The sequence below is a fragment of the Pelecanus crispus genome, chromosome 3 (genome assembly GCF_030463565.1).
Source record: "Pelecanus crispus isolate bPelCri1 chromosome 3, bPelCri1.pri, whole genome shotgun sequence".
In the NCBI taxonomy this organism is placed as follows: Eukaryota; Metazoa; Chordata; class Aves; order Pelecaniformes; family Pelecanidae; genus Pelecanus; species Pelecanus crispus.
The window spans coordinates 50,873,682-50,892,319 of NC_134645.1; the positions used below are offsets into that span (position 1 = coordinate 50,873,682).

Below are 18,638 nucleotides of genomic sequence, written 5' to 3' on the forward strand. Positions count from 1 at the left end.
TTAGAGTAAATCTTCAGACATGTTATCCTGGCCTGCAGCTTTATAGGTTTTGAATACATTGATTTTTTTGCTCTGAGTTCCACAAGAATTTTTCTGTTCAGTCTGCATTATCAAACTACATTTTTTTCCCAGTGAAAATTCATTTAACTTATCTTTTCTTTTGTTCTTGAAGTTGATGAGAGTATTTTGCAACTTCCATTTTCATCATCCTTACTGAATAAAGCTGTGAATCTGTCTCTTTCACTATTGATGATCTGGAGATATTCCAAGATTGCTTCAGAGAGTGCCAGAAAGTCTTACGGGTTCCTCTGAAGGTGGTGCAAGAAAAGGCGTTTTAACTTTCTGATGTTGTCAGCCAACCTCACGCAGCCAGGTCATCTTGCCAATAAATGAGGGAATTTTGGACACTGCTAGTGACTTTTGGATTTACTCAGACTCTTGCTTCATTTGCTTTGAAATGCATGGATTTGTAAAGTTTCATCTGCAGATTTTGAATATTTTTGTACTTCTCCTGCATTCTCCTCGTTTATAACTGTAACTAAGGAAAGCTCCAGAGAATCTACAAAGCAGACTTATGAATAAAGAACCAAGAAGAATAGATCTTTTTGGAAAAAGAACCAACTTTGGCTACTCTTCTTCCAGGTTGGAATAGTGAACTACGAGCCTTTATGAATATATGCATTAGGGTAAGATAATGACCTTGGACCAACTTCCAAGACATGGTGAAGAGCAATTTAAGTCTATCTTGTCTAAAAGAATGGCTACTTGGAGAACAAGTAAAAATACTTTCTCTTGAGTCCAAGGTGGAAGCATTGAACACAGGAGTTAGACTGAGGTGCAATGGGAATCTGAGTAAGAACATTACAGTTACTAGCTTCAGGATTACCAAGAAAGAGTCAGACAAACATTTAATGATCAGGAGGTACAAAAAGTTGATGCACGCTTACATTTTTTGAAGGAGTTTAAGTGATCTTTATGATGAAACTTTGTAGACTCTTAATTGTCCATAAGACACAATAAACTTTACCATTCTACCTCCTTCTGCTTTCTCTCTGTTGAATGCATTTTAGAGACATCACAACTCCTTCTGAAGTCAGGAAGCTACCAATGATTCATAGGGATCTGTACCTATTGTCTCCACCATTTAATTTTAATCTTTCAGGAAAGTCTGGATTGGAATGACACAAGTTGGTGAGTCCTATAGATTTCCTAGGCTAGATATATCAGAAAATTCCAATACACTAAGCCTCCTTATTTGCCAGTCCTGCCTGTTTTTAGTGACTATGTTCATGAACATATATGGCAGTGAGATATATTTCGGCATCCCCGTGCTGTAAAACCAATGCATAGAAAGAGTGTAGAAACTTAGGAATTAAGGAAAATTCCATTCCCTTACACAGTAAACCCATAACAACCGAAAATGGCAGACTAGACTAAATACCAGCTGCTTTAATATGTTCGTATGTCACTTAAGTGTCACACAACAGTTTTTAATTCTGTTTTACCAGTCTGGATCCCTTCAATTTCTCATTTCCTCCCACTTGTAGATTAGGTAATTCTGTGCATTAAAACATCCAGAAGAAAGAAAGTTTCTTTCATTCGTTATGTTAGGAGGAAACTATCAATTCAAAGTGTTGCCCTCTTCACTTTGTTAAATACATTTAGAATATTGACTAAACACTTAGTTGTAGCACCAACTGTCAAAGTTACATGAATACCCTCATCTTCAGGACTGGCTGATATTGAGAAAAATCAGCTGTCCAGATTTCTGCAGCAGTTTGCTGTTGCCCTTGCAGGATTCATTCCAAAGAGTCACTTTCCTAAGAGAGGTTCTAGAATGTGAAGTAGTGTAAGCTTTTCTTCCCCAAGGTGGATTTCAGATCTTCTGCAAAGCTTTTAGGCATTGATGTGGACCTTGCTTGCTCATCAGTAAGATGTGGCTAAAGTCATGGTGCAGTAAAGCTTCATCCTCCTTTGTGAAACTAATCGTATGGTCTGGCTTGGTCTCAGATTTTCAGATGTCTCTTTACTCAAGTTACAGACTGCACTGTGAGGGCCCTCAGTGCACTACTGGGCCTTAATTGCCCTGACCAGCCTTGGACCCACCCATGCACTCTCTGCTCCTTGCTTCAGGCACTCCATTTAAACTCAGGCCTGGACATTTAGCCCTTGCCTGAACTATGTTGTCAGTGTACCTGTCTCATGTCCTGCCTCTGGCCTTGTTTTCTGCATGGACCTTGACCAACCTTGTAGGTAGTTTGCCTTGAGTTCTGTCTCTAGCAGACTCATGTTGCAGGCTTGCCTCCAGCCCTGGATCTGGCTTCATCTCCTGCTGCTCCTGACTGGACTCCCGGGATGGACCTTGGACCTGGTTCATCACCTCCCTTTTTCTGGGACTGTCAATGGACTTTGTTATCAGCACATTACTCTGCCCACCCTATTCAGATGTGGTGGGACGGTGCCCTGGTTGGTGAGGACACTGTGCCATGATCACCATTGGCTTCTCACTCATTTTCCCTTTCATAGCAGCCCTGCTCTTGCTGCACTCTGTCATGCATTTCACGATTATATTTCTCACCTAAGATGCATAGGTCTGCAAAATGCGTAATAAGGAATGCCTTATGATGTTTTTATTTTTGTTTCTGCTCCAAAAAAATGTGCTGAGAAGTTGGTCCTGGTAGTTATCAAGCATGTGATCCATGTAGTTAATTGGAACCCAAAAGCTGATTAATGTTCTAAGCAATATTCCTAACTTGAGAGTAATTCTTTCCACTTCTGAAAGGCATAGTACCATAGGTAGTATATACACTCTGTAATGTATTATCTAAACAGATGAAGATAATGCAAGGTCAATACCACTGTGCAGGGAAACCATGCATTAATGAATTTGCGAGATTGTGAGCACAATCAGCATATGAATATGCTGATCATTCAAGCTAGGTGAATAACTGAAAAAAGATTTACTGATTTTGCAGAGATTATCCCATAGAAACATTTTGGGGTGAGTGAAGAGCTGCTCATGTCTTTTCATGTTCTAGGACATGAAAAAATACTGTCTCTGCTCTTATCAGCCATTGCCTTCCCTCTGAAGGCAGAACACCTGCATCAACAGCAGACTTCTTAGTCTAAGACACTGTTTGGCAGAATATGAGATGAAACAAGGCACAAGTTGTCTTTGTAGCTGCAGCTTGGGTATTTTTTATATGTTGCTGTACAATATCTATCCAGTAATTGTTCCTATCTCTAGCTGACCAAAAAGACATAGTTTCTATAAATTTCTGAGGAAAAGGCCCTTCAGAAAGGGCAAGAAGGAGGACCCAGGGAACTACAGGTTGGTCAGCCTCGTCTCAATCCCTGGGAAGGTGATGAGGCAGTTAATCCTGGAAACTATTGCCAGGCACATAAATGACAAGGAATCAGTTGGGAGTAGTCAGCATGGATTCACCAAGGGGAAGTCATGCTTGACCAATTCAATAAATATCTATGATAAAATGACTGGCTTGGTAGATAAGGGGAGAGCAGTGGATATTGTCTACTTTGACTTCAGTAAGGCTTTCAACACTGTCTCCCATAACATCCTCATAGAGAAGCAGATGAAGTTATGGGCTGGATGAGCAGACAATGAGGAGGCTTGAAAACTGTCTGAATGGGAACCTGAGAGGGTGGTGATCAGTGGCATGAAGTCTAGTTGGAGGCCAACAACTAGCAGTATACCCCAGGAATCAGTACTGGTTCCAGTATTGTTCAACAACTTCATTAACTGTCTGGATCATGGGGCAGAGTGTAGCAAGTTTGCTTGTGACACAAAACTGGGAGCAGCGTCTGATACACTGGAGGGTTGTGCTGCCATCCAGAAGGACCTCAACAGTCTGGAGAAATGGGCTGATGGGAGCCTCATGAAGTTCAAGGGGAAGTGCAAAGTCCCCTTGGCAGCAAGTGCAACCCCCAGGCACCAATATATGCTGGGGGGAGCGGAGTGACTAGCTGGAAGGGAGCTTTGCAGAAAAGGACCTCGGGGGTCCCAGTGGACACCAAGTTGAACATGAGCCAGAAATGTGCCCTTGTGGCAAAGAAGACTAGTGATGTCCTGGGCTGCATCAGGAGGAGTGTTGCCAGCAGGTTGAGGGAGGTGATGCTTCACCTCTGTTTAGCTTTGGTGAAGCCACACTGGCTCTATGTGAGCAGGAAGGTTGGATAAGATGACCTCCAGAGCTGCCTTCCAACCTCAACCATGATGTGACTCTGTGATTCGATGAAATTACCATTTGCTCTTCTCTACTTGCCTCAGAAATATAGAGATGGGAAACTTGCTGGGAGAACTGATGTAATGTTGAATAACAGAGCAGGATGGAAAATATCAGCTGAAGTTGGGAATTAATTTAGAAGGAAGGAAAGGGACAGTTGTGCTATGCTGTCAGATGTGCTCGTTATCTACCCAGAGATGGAGAGAGCAGGGAAAAGTTATTACTGCCCAATTTAGAGGTCTGGGCTGCTACTATGGTAGGTGTGGGGAGGTAGATGTGACAGCTGCTAGATTACTGTTGCAGGTAATGAGATTGGCAGGGGCACTGTGTTGGGAGGAGCTCCCAACCACCACCACATTTAGCACATTTGGTGGCAGGAGCAGCCTGCCTCTGACTCACACTCTGAACAGTTGAGGAATAGAAGTTCAACTGCTCCAATGCTGTTTGCTGCTGAAATAGCCATTCCTCATCTCTTTCTGTAAAAAAAGGCAGTGGGTACTTATTGGACAACAGTGAAGATATTTGAGGAATATTGGACTACTTGGATATACTGAATTTCTTCTGCAGAATACTCAGATACATGATAATGCTTTGATGCACGATCCCAGGGAAAATCAGTTTTACCCTCTTTCAGCCTCTGAAAAGATTTGCCAATTGTATAAAGATAGTTTTAGACATTAAGGTAAAATCTCCAACTAGTATTATGATCCTGTGCAGCTAGATCATAAGCTCCCCTGGCAACATATTTCAGTAGAATTCCTGCAGCCACATGGAACTCATCTCACACATTTTCTAACAATTACACTTTGAGAGCCTTAGGGTCAGACATGCAGTTTGAATGAATGGCCCTTCAATTTTCAGATACTTTTCAGTTTGCATCTCTGCTGTGAACTAACTGCTTGACATCATTCTGAGCAAGATACACGGATACACATACTCTGGATTTGATTACTTCTTGGTCTGTTCTGAACGTGAGGATCCCATGATTTGCCATCTTTTTTCCCTGGAGCTTTGAGTCTTGTTATCTGGATTCTGAGGGGGAAAAGGGATAAAGCAGTTGTTGGAATTCCTTCAAGTTTGGGACTGGGGATACATGAAAGTATACAGGATGGGGAACATGGTGCTTGCTGGATGCTGTTGGTGAAAACATGCTGAGCTCCTATGTGAAGGGTTTGGTGTGTGTTTAAAATGAAACCCATGTGTACAGAACATCTAAGGTAGCTACTACTACTGTTAAGTTATACTCAGATTTCATAGATCCTCAATGGATCTGCTGGTACTGAAGGGTCTCTGAACAAGTTTGCAGATGACACCAAGCTGAGTGGTGCAGTTGACACGCCAGAAGGACGAGATGTCATCCAAAGGGACCTGGACAAGCTGGAGAGGTGGGCCTGTGTGAACCTCATGAGGTTCAACAAGGTCCAGGGCAAGGTCCTGCACCTGGAACGGGGCAACCCCTGATATCAATACAGGCTGGGGGATGAAGGGATTGAGAGCAGCCCTGCGGAGAAGGACTTGGGGGTACTAGTGGGTGAAAAGCTGGACGTGAGCCAACAATGTGTGCTTGCAGCTCAGAAAGCCAACCATATCCTGGGCTGCATCAAAAGCAGCGTGGCCAGCAGGTCAAGGGAGGTGATTCTGCCCCTCTACTCTGCTCCAGTGAGACCCCACCTGGAGCACTGCGTCCAGCTCTGGAGCCCTCAGCACAAGAAGGACATGGACCTGTTGGAGCGGGTCCAGAGGGCCACCAAAATGATCCGAGGGCTGGAGCACCTCTCCTATGAGGCCAGGCTGAGAGAGTTGGGGTTGTTCAGCCTAGAGAAGAGAAGGGTGCGGGGAGACCTTATTGCAGCCTTTCAGTACTTAAACGGGACCTACAGGAAGGATGGGGAGAATCTTTTTAGCAAGGCCTGTTGTGACAGGACAAGGAATAATGGATTTAAACTAAAGGAGGATAGATTTAGACTGGATATAAGGAAGAAATTTTTTACAATGAGGGTGGTGAGGCACTGGAACAGGTTGCCCAGAGAGGCAGTGGAGGCCCCATCCCCGGCAACATTCAAGGTCAGGCTGGATGGGGCTCTGAGCAACCTGATGTGGTTAAAGCTGTCCCTGCTCCCTGCAGGGGGGTTGGGCTAGCTGATCTCTAAAGGTCCCTTCCCACCCAAAGCATTCTATGATTCTGTGGTTCTGTGAAATACTAGAGCACTGGGACAAAGTAATAGAATACAAGAAAAAGTGGTTAAAAAAAGAAAACTTTGGTTTGCAGTCAAGATATTTTTCTAATGTAGCAAGTAGAATGAATACATGTATTTGTGAGAGTATTCCCTGATTTATAAAGACATGCACATTCTGCTATCTTTCTCTTTCAAAGAGAGAAAACATGTTACTTTTTTTCCTAATATTCTGCAAGTTGTTTGCAACATAAAAAGATACATAGCTTGGAATGTAGACTAAAAGCTGTACAATGGCGAACATAGGGAAAACTTGGCTGTGTCCTGTCCCATGCAATTACCAGATGTTTGTCATGGTAACCCCTGAAACGCTCTGACCAGAAAAGCATTCTTAGGAGGCTGGACAGCATGCCAGCTGGCCACATAAAGCTTGCAATATCCAAAATAAGTTTGATCACCACCTGTTGCTACTTAAAAAAAAAAACAAGAGGGGGAAAAAAAAGCCTGAAATAAAAGAACTCCTAGAATAAACTAAAATTATACACATAATAACTATCTATTTATTCTAGGGTTTTTTATCCACTGTTTTCCATTGCTGTGATACCTGGAGATATCTGGAATTAATAGATTGCATAACAAAGTTTCTACTGGATTCTGTGGAAAGTTTAATTGGAATCAGTTTTTTTAAAATGTCTTCTTAGAGGAGGATTTTGAGGGGGTGGGGAAGTAGCTATACTTATAATAGAATATACAGCCTGATTATAATGGAAAGGTTGAACAGGAAAACAATTAAGAAAATAAAATCCAGGATGTTAGTTTTTACTGTGGCCATACTAGCACAAGGAAAAGTGGCACTGTTGTATGACTCACACATTGCTTTATATTGCTGTGGTATAGCAGGGAGTGAAAGCCTTGGCATCCTGTTAGTTCTTATGCATTCATTTATAGGTGGAGTAATTGAGTTATTGGTCACAGATGCAGAAGAGTCAAATTCTTTTGAAAGGAAGTTGTTTGCAGTGATTTAGTAGGAGACTTCTGTGAAGAAGAAACACCTCATTGAGGAAGTTAGCTTTTACAGGCCCTGAGAACAAGATCTTAAACACTGAGAGCTAGTCCTTACGGCCAGTGCTCTACTTAAGGAAGAATGGTGATCCTGAAGGCATATTCAGGAAGGACAGAGGATATATGAATTTTGTTTATTTTTCTCATGAGGAAATTTCTTTCACAGGATGTTGTTGTACCTTACAAGTATAAGATTAAAAGGAAACTATTTCTTTGAACATTTCTATGAACATTGTCCATAAGTGACAATGAGAAAAGGCACTGAGTAGGACTGTATTTTTTGAGGCACTCTGAAATTCACAAAGAATGCCACTGGGACTCTGGCAGAGACAAGAAAAAACATGATTGAGGCTGAGTTGTGGGAGAGATCTACTCTACATGATGAATAACGTTTGGTAGAAGCCTAACTGAGGGCAAAATCTTGTAATGCCACATCTAACCATGAAGGTGAACAGCAGACAGATGAAACACATCATGCTTAATTTTTATTTCTGTCTAAGATATTTGAAGGAAAGACTTGCCCAAAGTTGCAGTAATGCCTTTGCTGCTTAGTCACAGAATCACATAATGATTGCAGTTGGAAGGCACCTTTTGAGGTCACCTTGTCCAATTCCCCTGCTCAAGCAGGGTCACCTACAGCTAGTTGTCCAGGATCATGTCCAGAATGCTTTTGAATATCTCCAAGGAGGGAGATTCTACAGCCTCTCTGGGCAACCTGTGCTACTGCTCAGTCATCCTCACAGTAAAAAAGTGTTTCCTGATGTTCAGACAGAGCCTTCTGTATTTCAATTTTTGCCCATTGCCTCTTGTCCTGTCACTGGGCACCACTGAAAAGGGCCTAGCTTGTCTTCTTTAAAGCCTGCCTTCAGCTCCTTGATGGTTGATGTCATTGTGAGGCCACTCTGAATTATCTTTGAAAGATCATGGTGATCAGGAGAGGTGTCTGAGGACTGAAGGAAAGTAAATGTTAATCCTGTCTTCAGAAAGGGCAAAAAGGAGATCCCAGGGAACTACAGACTGGTCAGCCTTACCTTGATCCCTGGCAAGGTGACAGAACAACTAATTTTGGAAACCATTTCTAGTGACTGACCCCTGGCACAGGTTGCCCAGTGAGATTGTGAAGTTTTGCACCTTGGAGATATTAAAAAGCTGTCTGGACACGGTCCTTGGCAACTGACTCTAGGTGAGCAGGGAAGTTGGACAAGATGACCTCCAGAGGTGCCTTCTAACCTCAATCATATGATTCTGTGAAAGCTGTGGTATGGGAAGCACGCGCTACCCTTTATGTTTTCTTTTAAGTTACCTTCCAAAAAGTGAAGTTCTTTGAAAGTATAAATCAAATATGTATTCTGTGGCTTGTCCTCCATTGCCTAACCTTTGGAGTCACATATGTTAAAATGCTGCATTTGAGAGGAGACTGAGGTAGCTAATATTCTCCTTTACTGTTAATAGGAAGCTTGAATAGAGGTAAGTTATTCAATGGCCCAAATGCGGCCATTGGTTATGGTGAGTCTCTGAATACTCATGCAAGAGCTATGTGCAAACTGAAGATGAAGAATGTTTTTACATCTTAGTCACAGTGATTGACTGTCTTTATAAGTTACTTCTCTTTGATCTGTAGTGTTCTCCTAAATTGGGTTATTTACAACAGTTTTAGGGTTGCACTAGCCTGAGGTGAAAAGTCTGGTTACTGTATACTCAAAATGTCCATTGATATCAGTAGTTTTGTATACAGAAATTCAGCCAAATATATACTATCTGTGAAAGTTCAGAGTTAGGCTCTGTAAAGTGATGCATTTTCATGCATTCATAAGTGTCTTTTTAAATGCTTTACTAAGTGATAGCCATTGGATCAGTCACAAAGTAATGTTTCTCTTTAAGTATGCCTGTTTCACCTGGGTGAAAAAAATCAGGTTGGCATTTAGTGCATTCTTACACATACATGTGTGTCTAAACCAGAACAACATGGTATAAAAATTTAGATATTTCTGCACACGGGTTCAGTCAATCAAATTATCACAGCATCTGTGATTTCACTGGCCAGGAAAAAGTGTATATCACAGGTGCTGGCAGGAGATGTTACTCTTTCAAATTTGTTCCTGGATCTAGCATACATAAAGAAAAAAGAATGTGTGACAGCTGTATTATGGTCAAATATATGAATTTGTTTTGTAAGGAGAAGGACAGGTTGATAGCATTCATAATAAAGGCAAAACAAGAATACAGATTATTATAAGTCTGTTTTGAAATGATACCTTGTGGGTATAAAAATAAAGCTCTGAAATGAGGTATACATATGTAAATGATAATTCTGAATGGGGTTGAAACTTGTATTAAAATGTCTTTTAACATTGAAGCAACTCTACTGCTTTTTTTCTTAGTTTTGTAGTGACTAAAAAGCTATCACAGTTCTTTACAATCATGGATTTTTTAGATGGATATTAACCTTCATCTCATTAAAAACAGTATTATTTTTAAATGGGCCAAGTGTTCTCAGCTATCAAAAGCTTACTCCGCAATCCTACCTTACAATATTAACATGAAAAGTAGGAAATTAATTCCTTGCATTCAATTTAAATGCGTTACTTCCTTTAGACTGTATTAACACAGCTAGGTAAGAAGTTATCTACAGTTGTAGGGTAGATAGCTAGATTTATCTGTTTGGAATGTCATTTGGACATTGTCTTTCTTGAATTTACAAGATACAATAAATTAGTGCATGGAATAGGAATGTAAATAGAGGAACACAGACTAAATATCCAGGTTTGGGTATAAGAAAAGCAATTTATGTTATGATTACACATACTGGATCTTTTTATAGAAATTACTTGGGGGAGATTTCTAAAGCTTCCCAGAGCAGACTGACTTTCACAACACCCTCCCCTTAATGCAGGGGAGTTTGGCTTTCCCTGCTGAGATGACTAACTGGGGGTAGCTTAATGCTAGGCATCACAGCTCCTCATTTCTAAATACTAATGTTGTTTCTATCTTTGTAAACTAAACAAGGCAAAAGCATGGTTTTGGGCATTGTTTTTGGGTAGTTTTGTGTGTTCATTTTATTTTTAGTTGTTAATATTTTTTGATGTCTTTCAGTTTTGTCAAAATCCTGCTGCAGAGATATTTAAAACTTAATTTGTGGATTTGCCTTAGTAAATTTGTAGACTAAGAAAAATGGATGAGACTTCAGCAGGATTTCTTGAAAGTAGCAGTAAAAGAGCTAGTTTTCAGTTGGTGTTAATAAGACTGAAATTTCTCTGAAGGTGCAAACGTCGTTTTGAAGGGTACAGTAGCCGCTGCTATCCGTGTGGAATTGCAGTATCTCCTTGTGGAGAGTTTATAGCCAGTGGATCAGATGACAAATATGTAAGTAATGTTTTTGCTTATTTTCCTCCTAAACTACAGGAGCTACTCATATTGTACACAAAGTAGTCTTTTTATACATGTTTCTAGGATTCAGCGTAATGTGCAAAACTGAGGTCTATTATACTTTCTTATACTTCATTTATATGTAGCACTTAAATATGATTCCTGATCTGTATGTTCTTTATTTTGCCTGAAAAATCCCTGAACAACCAAATCTTAGTGCTCAAAGTAATTGTTAAAAGCTTGTTTCTAAAAGTTTTCATAGTGCTTGACTCTGAATCATCATGTGCCATCAAAGACGAGAAGAATGGTATCCCCTGTATCACAGCTTTATGTAGTGTGTACTTGTCTGACCACTAGGAACTATGTAGCAGCTACACATTAATTTACTTAAGCTCCCAAATACAAGGTGATGAGTCTTTCATTACTAGTTTCTTATGAACCTGTCAGCTGAATACAAAATGAAAAGTCATTCTACTGTATTAGAACTTGTCGTAATTCATAGTGTAACTTTGTGCGTGTGTGTTTCCTCCCCAGACAGGTTCTCTTCTCATTCAATGTCAACTGTATTTAAATTATTACACTTAGCAGAGCCCTGAGTAAAAGTGTGTTACTACTTTTTTGAGTATGCACCTAATTTTAATTCAGTAAGTCCTGCATTGTTGGCACAATCTTTTTCTTCGTATTTGCTAAGAGGTAGATGATTGCTAGCTTGTAGTATAAGCCTTTGAAACTGGGCTGGGGTTGGATTCGTTGTAAACACATCCTTTCAAAACAGCTGGGTAGGAAAGCTGTTTAACTTTCTTCTAGGTCTTTCTAGGTGACTCATCAGGACTATGACATGGGGTTTCTGGTCAACTTCAAATTCAAAACAAGAAGAATTTACTGTTGTGGCTAGTTTTGAAATACTGATTCCAATCATGCGTGAAGGTTAGAGATTTTATTGGCAGATTGCTGGAGGTTTGGCAATAGCTAATGTGTTCTTGACATTTCCACGATAAAATGTATTTTTCAAGTTTCTGGTAATTTGCATTTCAAAATGTAGTTTGCAATAGAAAAGAAAGGCTTTTTGCTTAGTCTGTGAAACAAAATGCATCTAATATTGATCTCAGCTCATGACATATATGATATAAATATATTTAGTCAAGATTACTAATTAAAATTGATTTTGAGTAGTATCAAAAGAGGTGCAGTCACAAGATGTTTTGTCTTCTTTTTTGCATTAAGACTATTGTTTGGAATTAGTGCTGATAAAAGAGTCATAGAGCATGATTTTGCCCTTAGTCCAAATTCTTGGCACATGGTTGCTCATCATAGGAAGCTGAACAGTTGGACTGCATCCTGCTCCATTTGGCATGTGGTCGCTGGTGGGCACAGTGCCAGTCAACACTTTTTAGTGTAGCTCCTGGGTTGGAATTTTGCATAATTTGCATTGTATATCTGTAGAGAATTTTCATTGTTCCTGTTGTTGTCCCCTCAGGAAAACTGAGTCAAATTTCAAACTCTTGCTACAACTGTACCATTAGGGCAAAATACAGTTTTGGGGCATTTTTAGGAGGCTTCTCTTTGAAATGTTGAGCCTGGGTATATTTTTGTGTTTCCTTTTGAAAAAGAAAATTAACATGGCATTGAATAGTCCATTCATATTGTTAAACTAATAACATCCTGATAGATGGACTGATGTGCAACTGGAACAGTTTTAAGAGTATCAAGAAGCCACATATTTTTGCAGATTGTGTTCCATGAGTGAATGTCCATTGGAATTCAAAAAGCTGCATAAAAATTCAGTAGTGTGGATACGAGTGTTAGCCTGAAATAAAACTGGAAATGTTATGTAACTTTCCACTGACCAGCAACTGCATCTTCAATCACCTCGGAGTTTAATTTTTCAAGTGTAATGCTTGCACCCTGTGGTTAACAAGTATGTTTGATTTTAAAGCCAAAAGGGGCAGAATTGGAATATAATTGTGAGATGTTAGTCTTAAACTGCCTTTTATATTTCACATTATCTGAAGTGTTTGACAGAGAGGAATATGCTGGCTGCATTGATTAATAGCAATATCAAAACCATGTTCCTACAGGGCATAGAATCAGAAAAACAAAATATGCTATTGTAAACAAAGAGATGCAAATTCTGTCTCCCTTTTTCTCTACTTAGAAAATATATGACCTATTTTATATGAGAAGAGCTTGGTATAGCTTCTGTGTGGCTGAAGTAGCCACTTGTTTTTATTTGAACTGCTTTTGTGTGTGTTAGTATGAGATCCATACATACTGTAAATCATGGGTAGAAGGTGTTCCCCTAACTGATTACTCCAACTTCTTTAAGAGAACCTTTGTCAAGACCTGTGTAGGACCTGACAGTCCAATCAAAGCAGGTACCAACAGTATCCTGGTTTTGAACTGTGATTATCCTTGCCATAATTCATTGTTATTAGAAAACATGAAAACTTAACATTTCTAATATCAGATCTTCTCTTCATCTTAAATAGCCTCAGGTTACAAGTGACATGGATTGACTTTTTCTTAACTGAATACATATAATATTTTAATTTCTAACCATTTTGCAAGTGGACAGTTTGAGGTTTCTGACTGTCAGACAATAGCATTAAGGCTGTTGGACAAATACTCTAATTGGGTTTGGATTTCCATTTTCCTGGGCTCTGTACAAAAATGTTTACCAAAACATTTGTTAACCAAAGAAATCTTAGTCTAAAAGGACAAAAATATCTGGAGAGTGTGAAATGCTACTTTTAGAAATAGAAATAGCTAATCTTCTCCTGTGCTTCGTGTAGTTCTAGTTAGCTGATTTACTTCATGTCTAATTAGATTCTTCATTTTTGTCTTTGAAGACCTTAGGGCTCTCTGAATAAATTCCAAGTTTCCAGAAATTAAGTAGGGAATGCAGAAATAAAGATTTGGCTCTTTAATTGTTTTCAGATTCATTCTTGCTAGCTCTCTTTGAACTGTGAATTTAAGGGGCACATTTTGACCCTAGTGCTGAAATGGAATTTGTTAACATAAAACTATGTGTCCATGTCAAATCTCAAAGTCTGGGCACACAGTTCACACTGACTGACCCATATTGCAAACCCAGAAGTTTTTCAGCATAACAGATTGCTACATCAATAACAAAAATACATGGGTAATGTATGAAGTTGCCTTCCATTTTATTTATGCTTTTCATCGAGGTATAGGATTTTGCCTACAACATTGTCTTTGAAACACATCCTAAATCCACGATTAAATTAGTGCTTTCCAACTGTGAAGGCACCAAAGCTAGAGAGAGTAGGAAGATTGTTTCTTCTTCTCCAGAGGGCATCAGCACTGAAAGGGGTAACAGGAGACAGGAAAAGGCAATTTGATGCTTAAACATAACACCAGCATACTAACCACTTGTTAATCTCTGAATGTTAACCTTTGTGCAAATTTGGTTCTAGAGTAAATTTCCATTATGCAAGTGATGCTGGAAACATACAGGTCAGGGGGCATATCCAAAGAATTCTGCAAACCTGTGAGTGCTGGCTGAATGTCAGCCTGGACCTGATAGTGCTTGCAGACTCAGTTGTTTTCAGATACAAGATTCTGCGTCTGGCATAACACAAACTGTATAATTTGTTTATAGCTGACACCTTAGTTTTAAATAGTTACAGAGGTTGATATTCCAAATAGAATGTTAGTCCTACTGAGCAATATACTTTAATGTTTTGCTACCAGATATTTATTTCATTGTAAAATTCAGTGTCTCAAATCACATAATATCTCTATGACTTTCCCTATTGGATTAGACTAATAACTTCTTTGATGAGGACAAGAAAAATATATATTACATAACAGAACTCTGAGTTTTATTTTTATCTATTCTTACATCAAGATGGGTAGCTTTAAAAATATTATTTCTTATTTTGTCACTCATAAATGCATTCAAAATGCAATGCTGCTACCTGTTAAACTTGTTGTCTACTTTATTTGGTCACATATATTTTGGCTTTGAGAAGCCATAGTGAAAGGAGCTCTATAATTTGAAGTAGTTTAAATTTTTAAAGTTTTTCCCCTTATTTTCTCTAGTGTATGAATTGCAGTGCACTGGTGCAGAGTGAGCATCTGCTTTTTAGTTTAGATAAGGAGTGTGCACACCCCTTCTTGAAACATATCTCCCAGTCCTCCCCATTTACTGTGCTTTGATTTGTATCACAGACTGGCCGTGCATCATGTGGATCAGTTCCTTTCAGGTGAGGCTGAAGTGAAAGAGCAACTCCTTAGGCAAACTGAATGCTCTCTATATGCTAATGGTGTTCAGTCCACAGAATCAGAGATAAGATAGCTTGTAGTAAAACACCAAAATACATTTGGAGGTTGGGTTGCCAGCACTGTTTTGTTCCGCACATCTGCTCCTCTTGTGCTGCACTACTTCCTAATGTAATCATTGCCATAGGAGTTTATGATCTATTTCTTGACTACCATAAATATATTATTAGTCATATTAGTCTTTCTGTGGCTCAGTTCTGATTTATAAAATGGAGATTAGCAATAGTATCTTTATTCTGTCCTTTTCTCTTTAAAAGAAGAATTTAGATGAGGCCTATCTCAATTTGTTGCCACTGCAGTCAGTTACTCTGATCTTATTTATATGAAATACTTCCACACTTGTGTGTCTGCGGTGTGATAAGCTTAAAAACTGCATCTGATTAGGTACTGAATTGCATCAAATGGTCTAGATAGCAAAGAGAATACCACCCCAAGAACCCCAAAATGTGAATGATAAAATTGTGGTGTTGTCTGCTCTCCCTTTGAGACCACAATTTCACTAGAACTTTTTAGGTACTAATGAATGGAAGATAAAAGACTACAGATGAGGCAAGAGGCAGGGGGTTGAGGAAGATGTATGTAAATGGATGGATGTAAATGGAGGAGACAGGACATACTAATAGTTCAGAATGTTTAGTTCATTATCTCTTGGGAGTGTGTCTTGTAGGTATCACTGATGCTTAAATTAGGTATCTTTGATACAGTAGAGTATGCTATAGTGTTGACTTTAATACTGCGTTTGGAAAAATAGGAGAATATTTCCTTTACTGGAAAATTACTTCTAAAAATGTCTGATAATGGTGTCATCTAGTATTTATTGTCGTGGTCTACACTTGGTACCAGAGGGCTTGCAGAACAGACTGTATTATATGAAGCAGTGGTAGGGACTATCTGGGGTATTTTGGTTTTCAGTGTCATTGGTATCCCAATTATGTGTTGCTCAAGTTTTATTTTATATGTCCATATTGTTTAACTAAGATAGGCTTTAAGAGAAAACATCTGGAGAAAATAGCATTAGTAATGTTTACTGTGGAAAAAACAGGACTGACATTGCTTGGCAGGAGGAAATCCATGGCAGAGAATGAATGACGGGGCCTGTGACTATCTTTCTGCCAGCTATTGCTGGATAAATCTATCCCTTTCCAAAGAAGAACACAACTTTGCGTTACTCTTGAACCTCAGTTTCTTGGATTCTTTGGTAGTGTTGTTGGCTTTTAGGCCTATTATTATTAATGTGGGAGAGAAGACATGAATATTGCTTTTTTAATACAGACATGACTTTACAGTGTGCTGTTACTTTGCTGTCTCTGTGGGTATTTCTTTGAAGATGATTGAAAATCTTAGCCTTGGTAGATTATTTTATGAACTGTGGAATTACGTGAGCATGAGCACATTAGCTGCTGTTGTTTGCTTCTTGGACAGTTCAGGCTATTGCTTCATCTATGCCTATACACCTCACACCTGACCACCATAAAACCAGACTAGCAGTTCAGAGTAGTGGAGGATTTTCTGCTGGCTATAGACATGTGTTTATTTAACTACTACAGAACACCTTTTTTCTAGTGGTCTGTCAAACTGAACTTTATGAAGCTGCAGTGTGTTACTGTGTTAATTTTGGTAATACTTCTGAGAGCTTCGTGAAAGTACAAGAAATTAGCCTTTTTGCTAAAGAAAAATAATTTCAGAGAAAATACCCTGTATTCAAATGTAGGCAAAACAGAAAGTCAAAACAGATATGAATACCCAAGGTTCATTTTGGTATGCATGCAGCAGTGAGGTGCTAAGAGTGGATATGTATAGATTTATACACACAGGGCTTTTTCTCTATGTATACCTCTTAGTCTACAACTCTGACAGCAGTTGAATTTTGTGTATCATTGGTACATATGCCTATGATCTTACTAGTTGATTGCATTGTGCTTGCAGATTTATTAAGATGGGGTAATCCTTTGTAAAGCTAATGAAATTCCCTGTTATGTACCAATACACAAACAGGGAATGCAATTATTGGTACAGCTGATACAGAAGAGAGTCTTAGTAAAGCTAATGAAATTCCCTATTATGTACCAATACACAAACAGGGAATGCAATTATTGGTACAGCTGATACAGAAGAGAGTCTTAGCAGCAGTCAGAAAAGAGCCATTTCCAGAGTGGGTGTGATCCAACTGTGCTGCTTCATAATGAGAGGTGAGGTAAATTTTCTTAGAACAAAGTCTTCAAGTAAAACTTCAGTACTCTGCCAAACCTAATTGTGTTACAAAAGTAAAAGCAATATATATAGAGCAATGTTTGGTGCTACGTAAATTTCACAGGCAGACAAATAAAAACAATCATATATGTGAGGCTTTGAAATTGGCTAATTAAATTGGAACTAAAATCAGGAAAAATATAAAATGAAAACTTCTAAGAAGGGTGGCTTACAGAGGCAAATCTGAGATATGGTTTAGATCTGTTTATATAATCTTTTTTAGTGAGGAAAATTCAAAGTGTGTTAGCTGTAACTGTCAGCATTTGAACATTTGAAAAGTATCCCCTGCATCTTGAAAGATGACGTATCTTGATAATATTCACCAGTTTAATAATAAAGACCATTATGAATTTTCACTGTTACTCCTTTTGTAGTTATGTCAAAGAAACTCAGATGGAAACTGGGATCTTACTGTAGTGGGCAATTTCTTGTGACTACCAGAAAGACAGCCTCCATAAGTGGCATTAGAAGACGAACGGACTCTGAGAGGGCATATTGTACTCAGCATTTTGGTGACAGGCTTGAATAGGCTTTCCGTGCTACCATGTGGCAAGAGTGTAAGATATCTTAGGACTGAAGAGCGTTAATCAGTGCTTAGGATACTTGTGAAATCTGTTTTATTATGTGTGGATTTGGCACTGATGCCTACAGTTAAGGTAGTCTAACACTTTCCACTATAATTCTGTTTTCGTTTGCTTATAATTGAGAACATTTTAGGCTGAAACTTTCCATGCTGGGTGTCTGCTTCAGGCTGATTGTTATTTTTCATTTTAGTATAAGTAGTTCAGGTGCTTTTTCATCTTGAGATTGAGGAAAAATACATGGTTCAGTGAGAGATGTGCCCCAGTGTAAAAAGGGGATGGTGGAGTTTAAGACAAACAATGAGTAGATTTCCATTTGGATACAAATTCTTCCCCTCAAGGAGGGACCTTCACCCTTCTTCCCTGTCTCTTGCCACACATTTAAAGTGGAAAGCACAAGCTTGTGTATACACATAAGGTGCTAAACACACTCTCATACTGTGGGTTAATGAAAACTGACTACTCCAAATTTTCTCCAAACTTCAAGTGAAAGGAAACACAAGTAAGTATGTGGTTATGGGTGCAGGAAACTTGTTTGGAAGCTTTTGGTACAGGTAAATTGTTTTTACTTTTGGCTGACCCTTGGACAGAAATAGAAAGGAAATACCAGTATCTACTGAATCAGTATTTTTATTACAAGAAATTGGTCTTAATAT

At 39.0% G+C, this 18,638-nt stretch overlaps 1 protein-coding gene across 1 annotated transcript in view; it reads left to right on the top strand.

The window, feature by feature from the left end:
- Positions 1-14,943, top strand: part of WDR27 (WD repeat domain 27) — a 58,070-nt gene extending 43,127 nt beyond the window's left edge. Inside the window, 3 exon segments of the mRNA XM_075707692.1 lie at positions 10,741-10,843; positions 13,101-13,221; positions 14,912-14,943. Coding sequence (XP_075563807.1) covers positions 10,741-10,843; positions 13,101-13,221; positions 14,912-14,943 — 256 coding nt within the window.
- Positions 14,944-18,638: the final 3,695 nt, after the last annotated feature.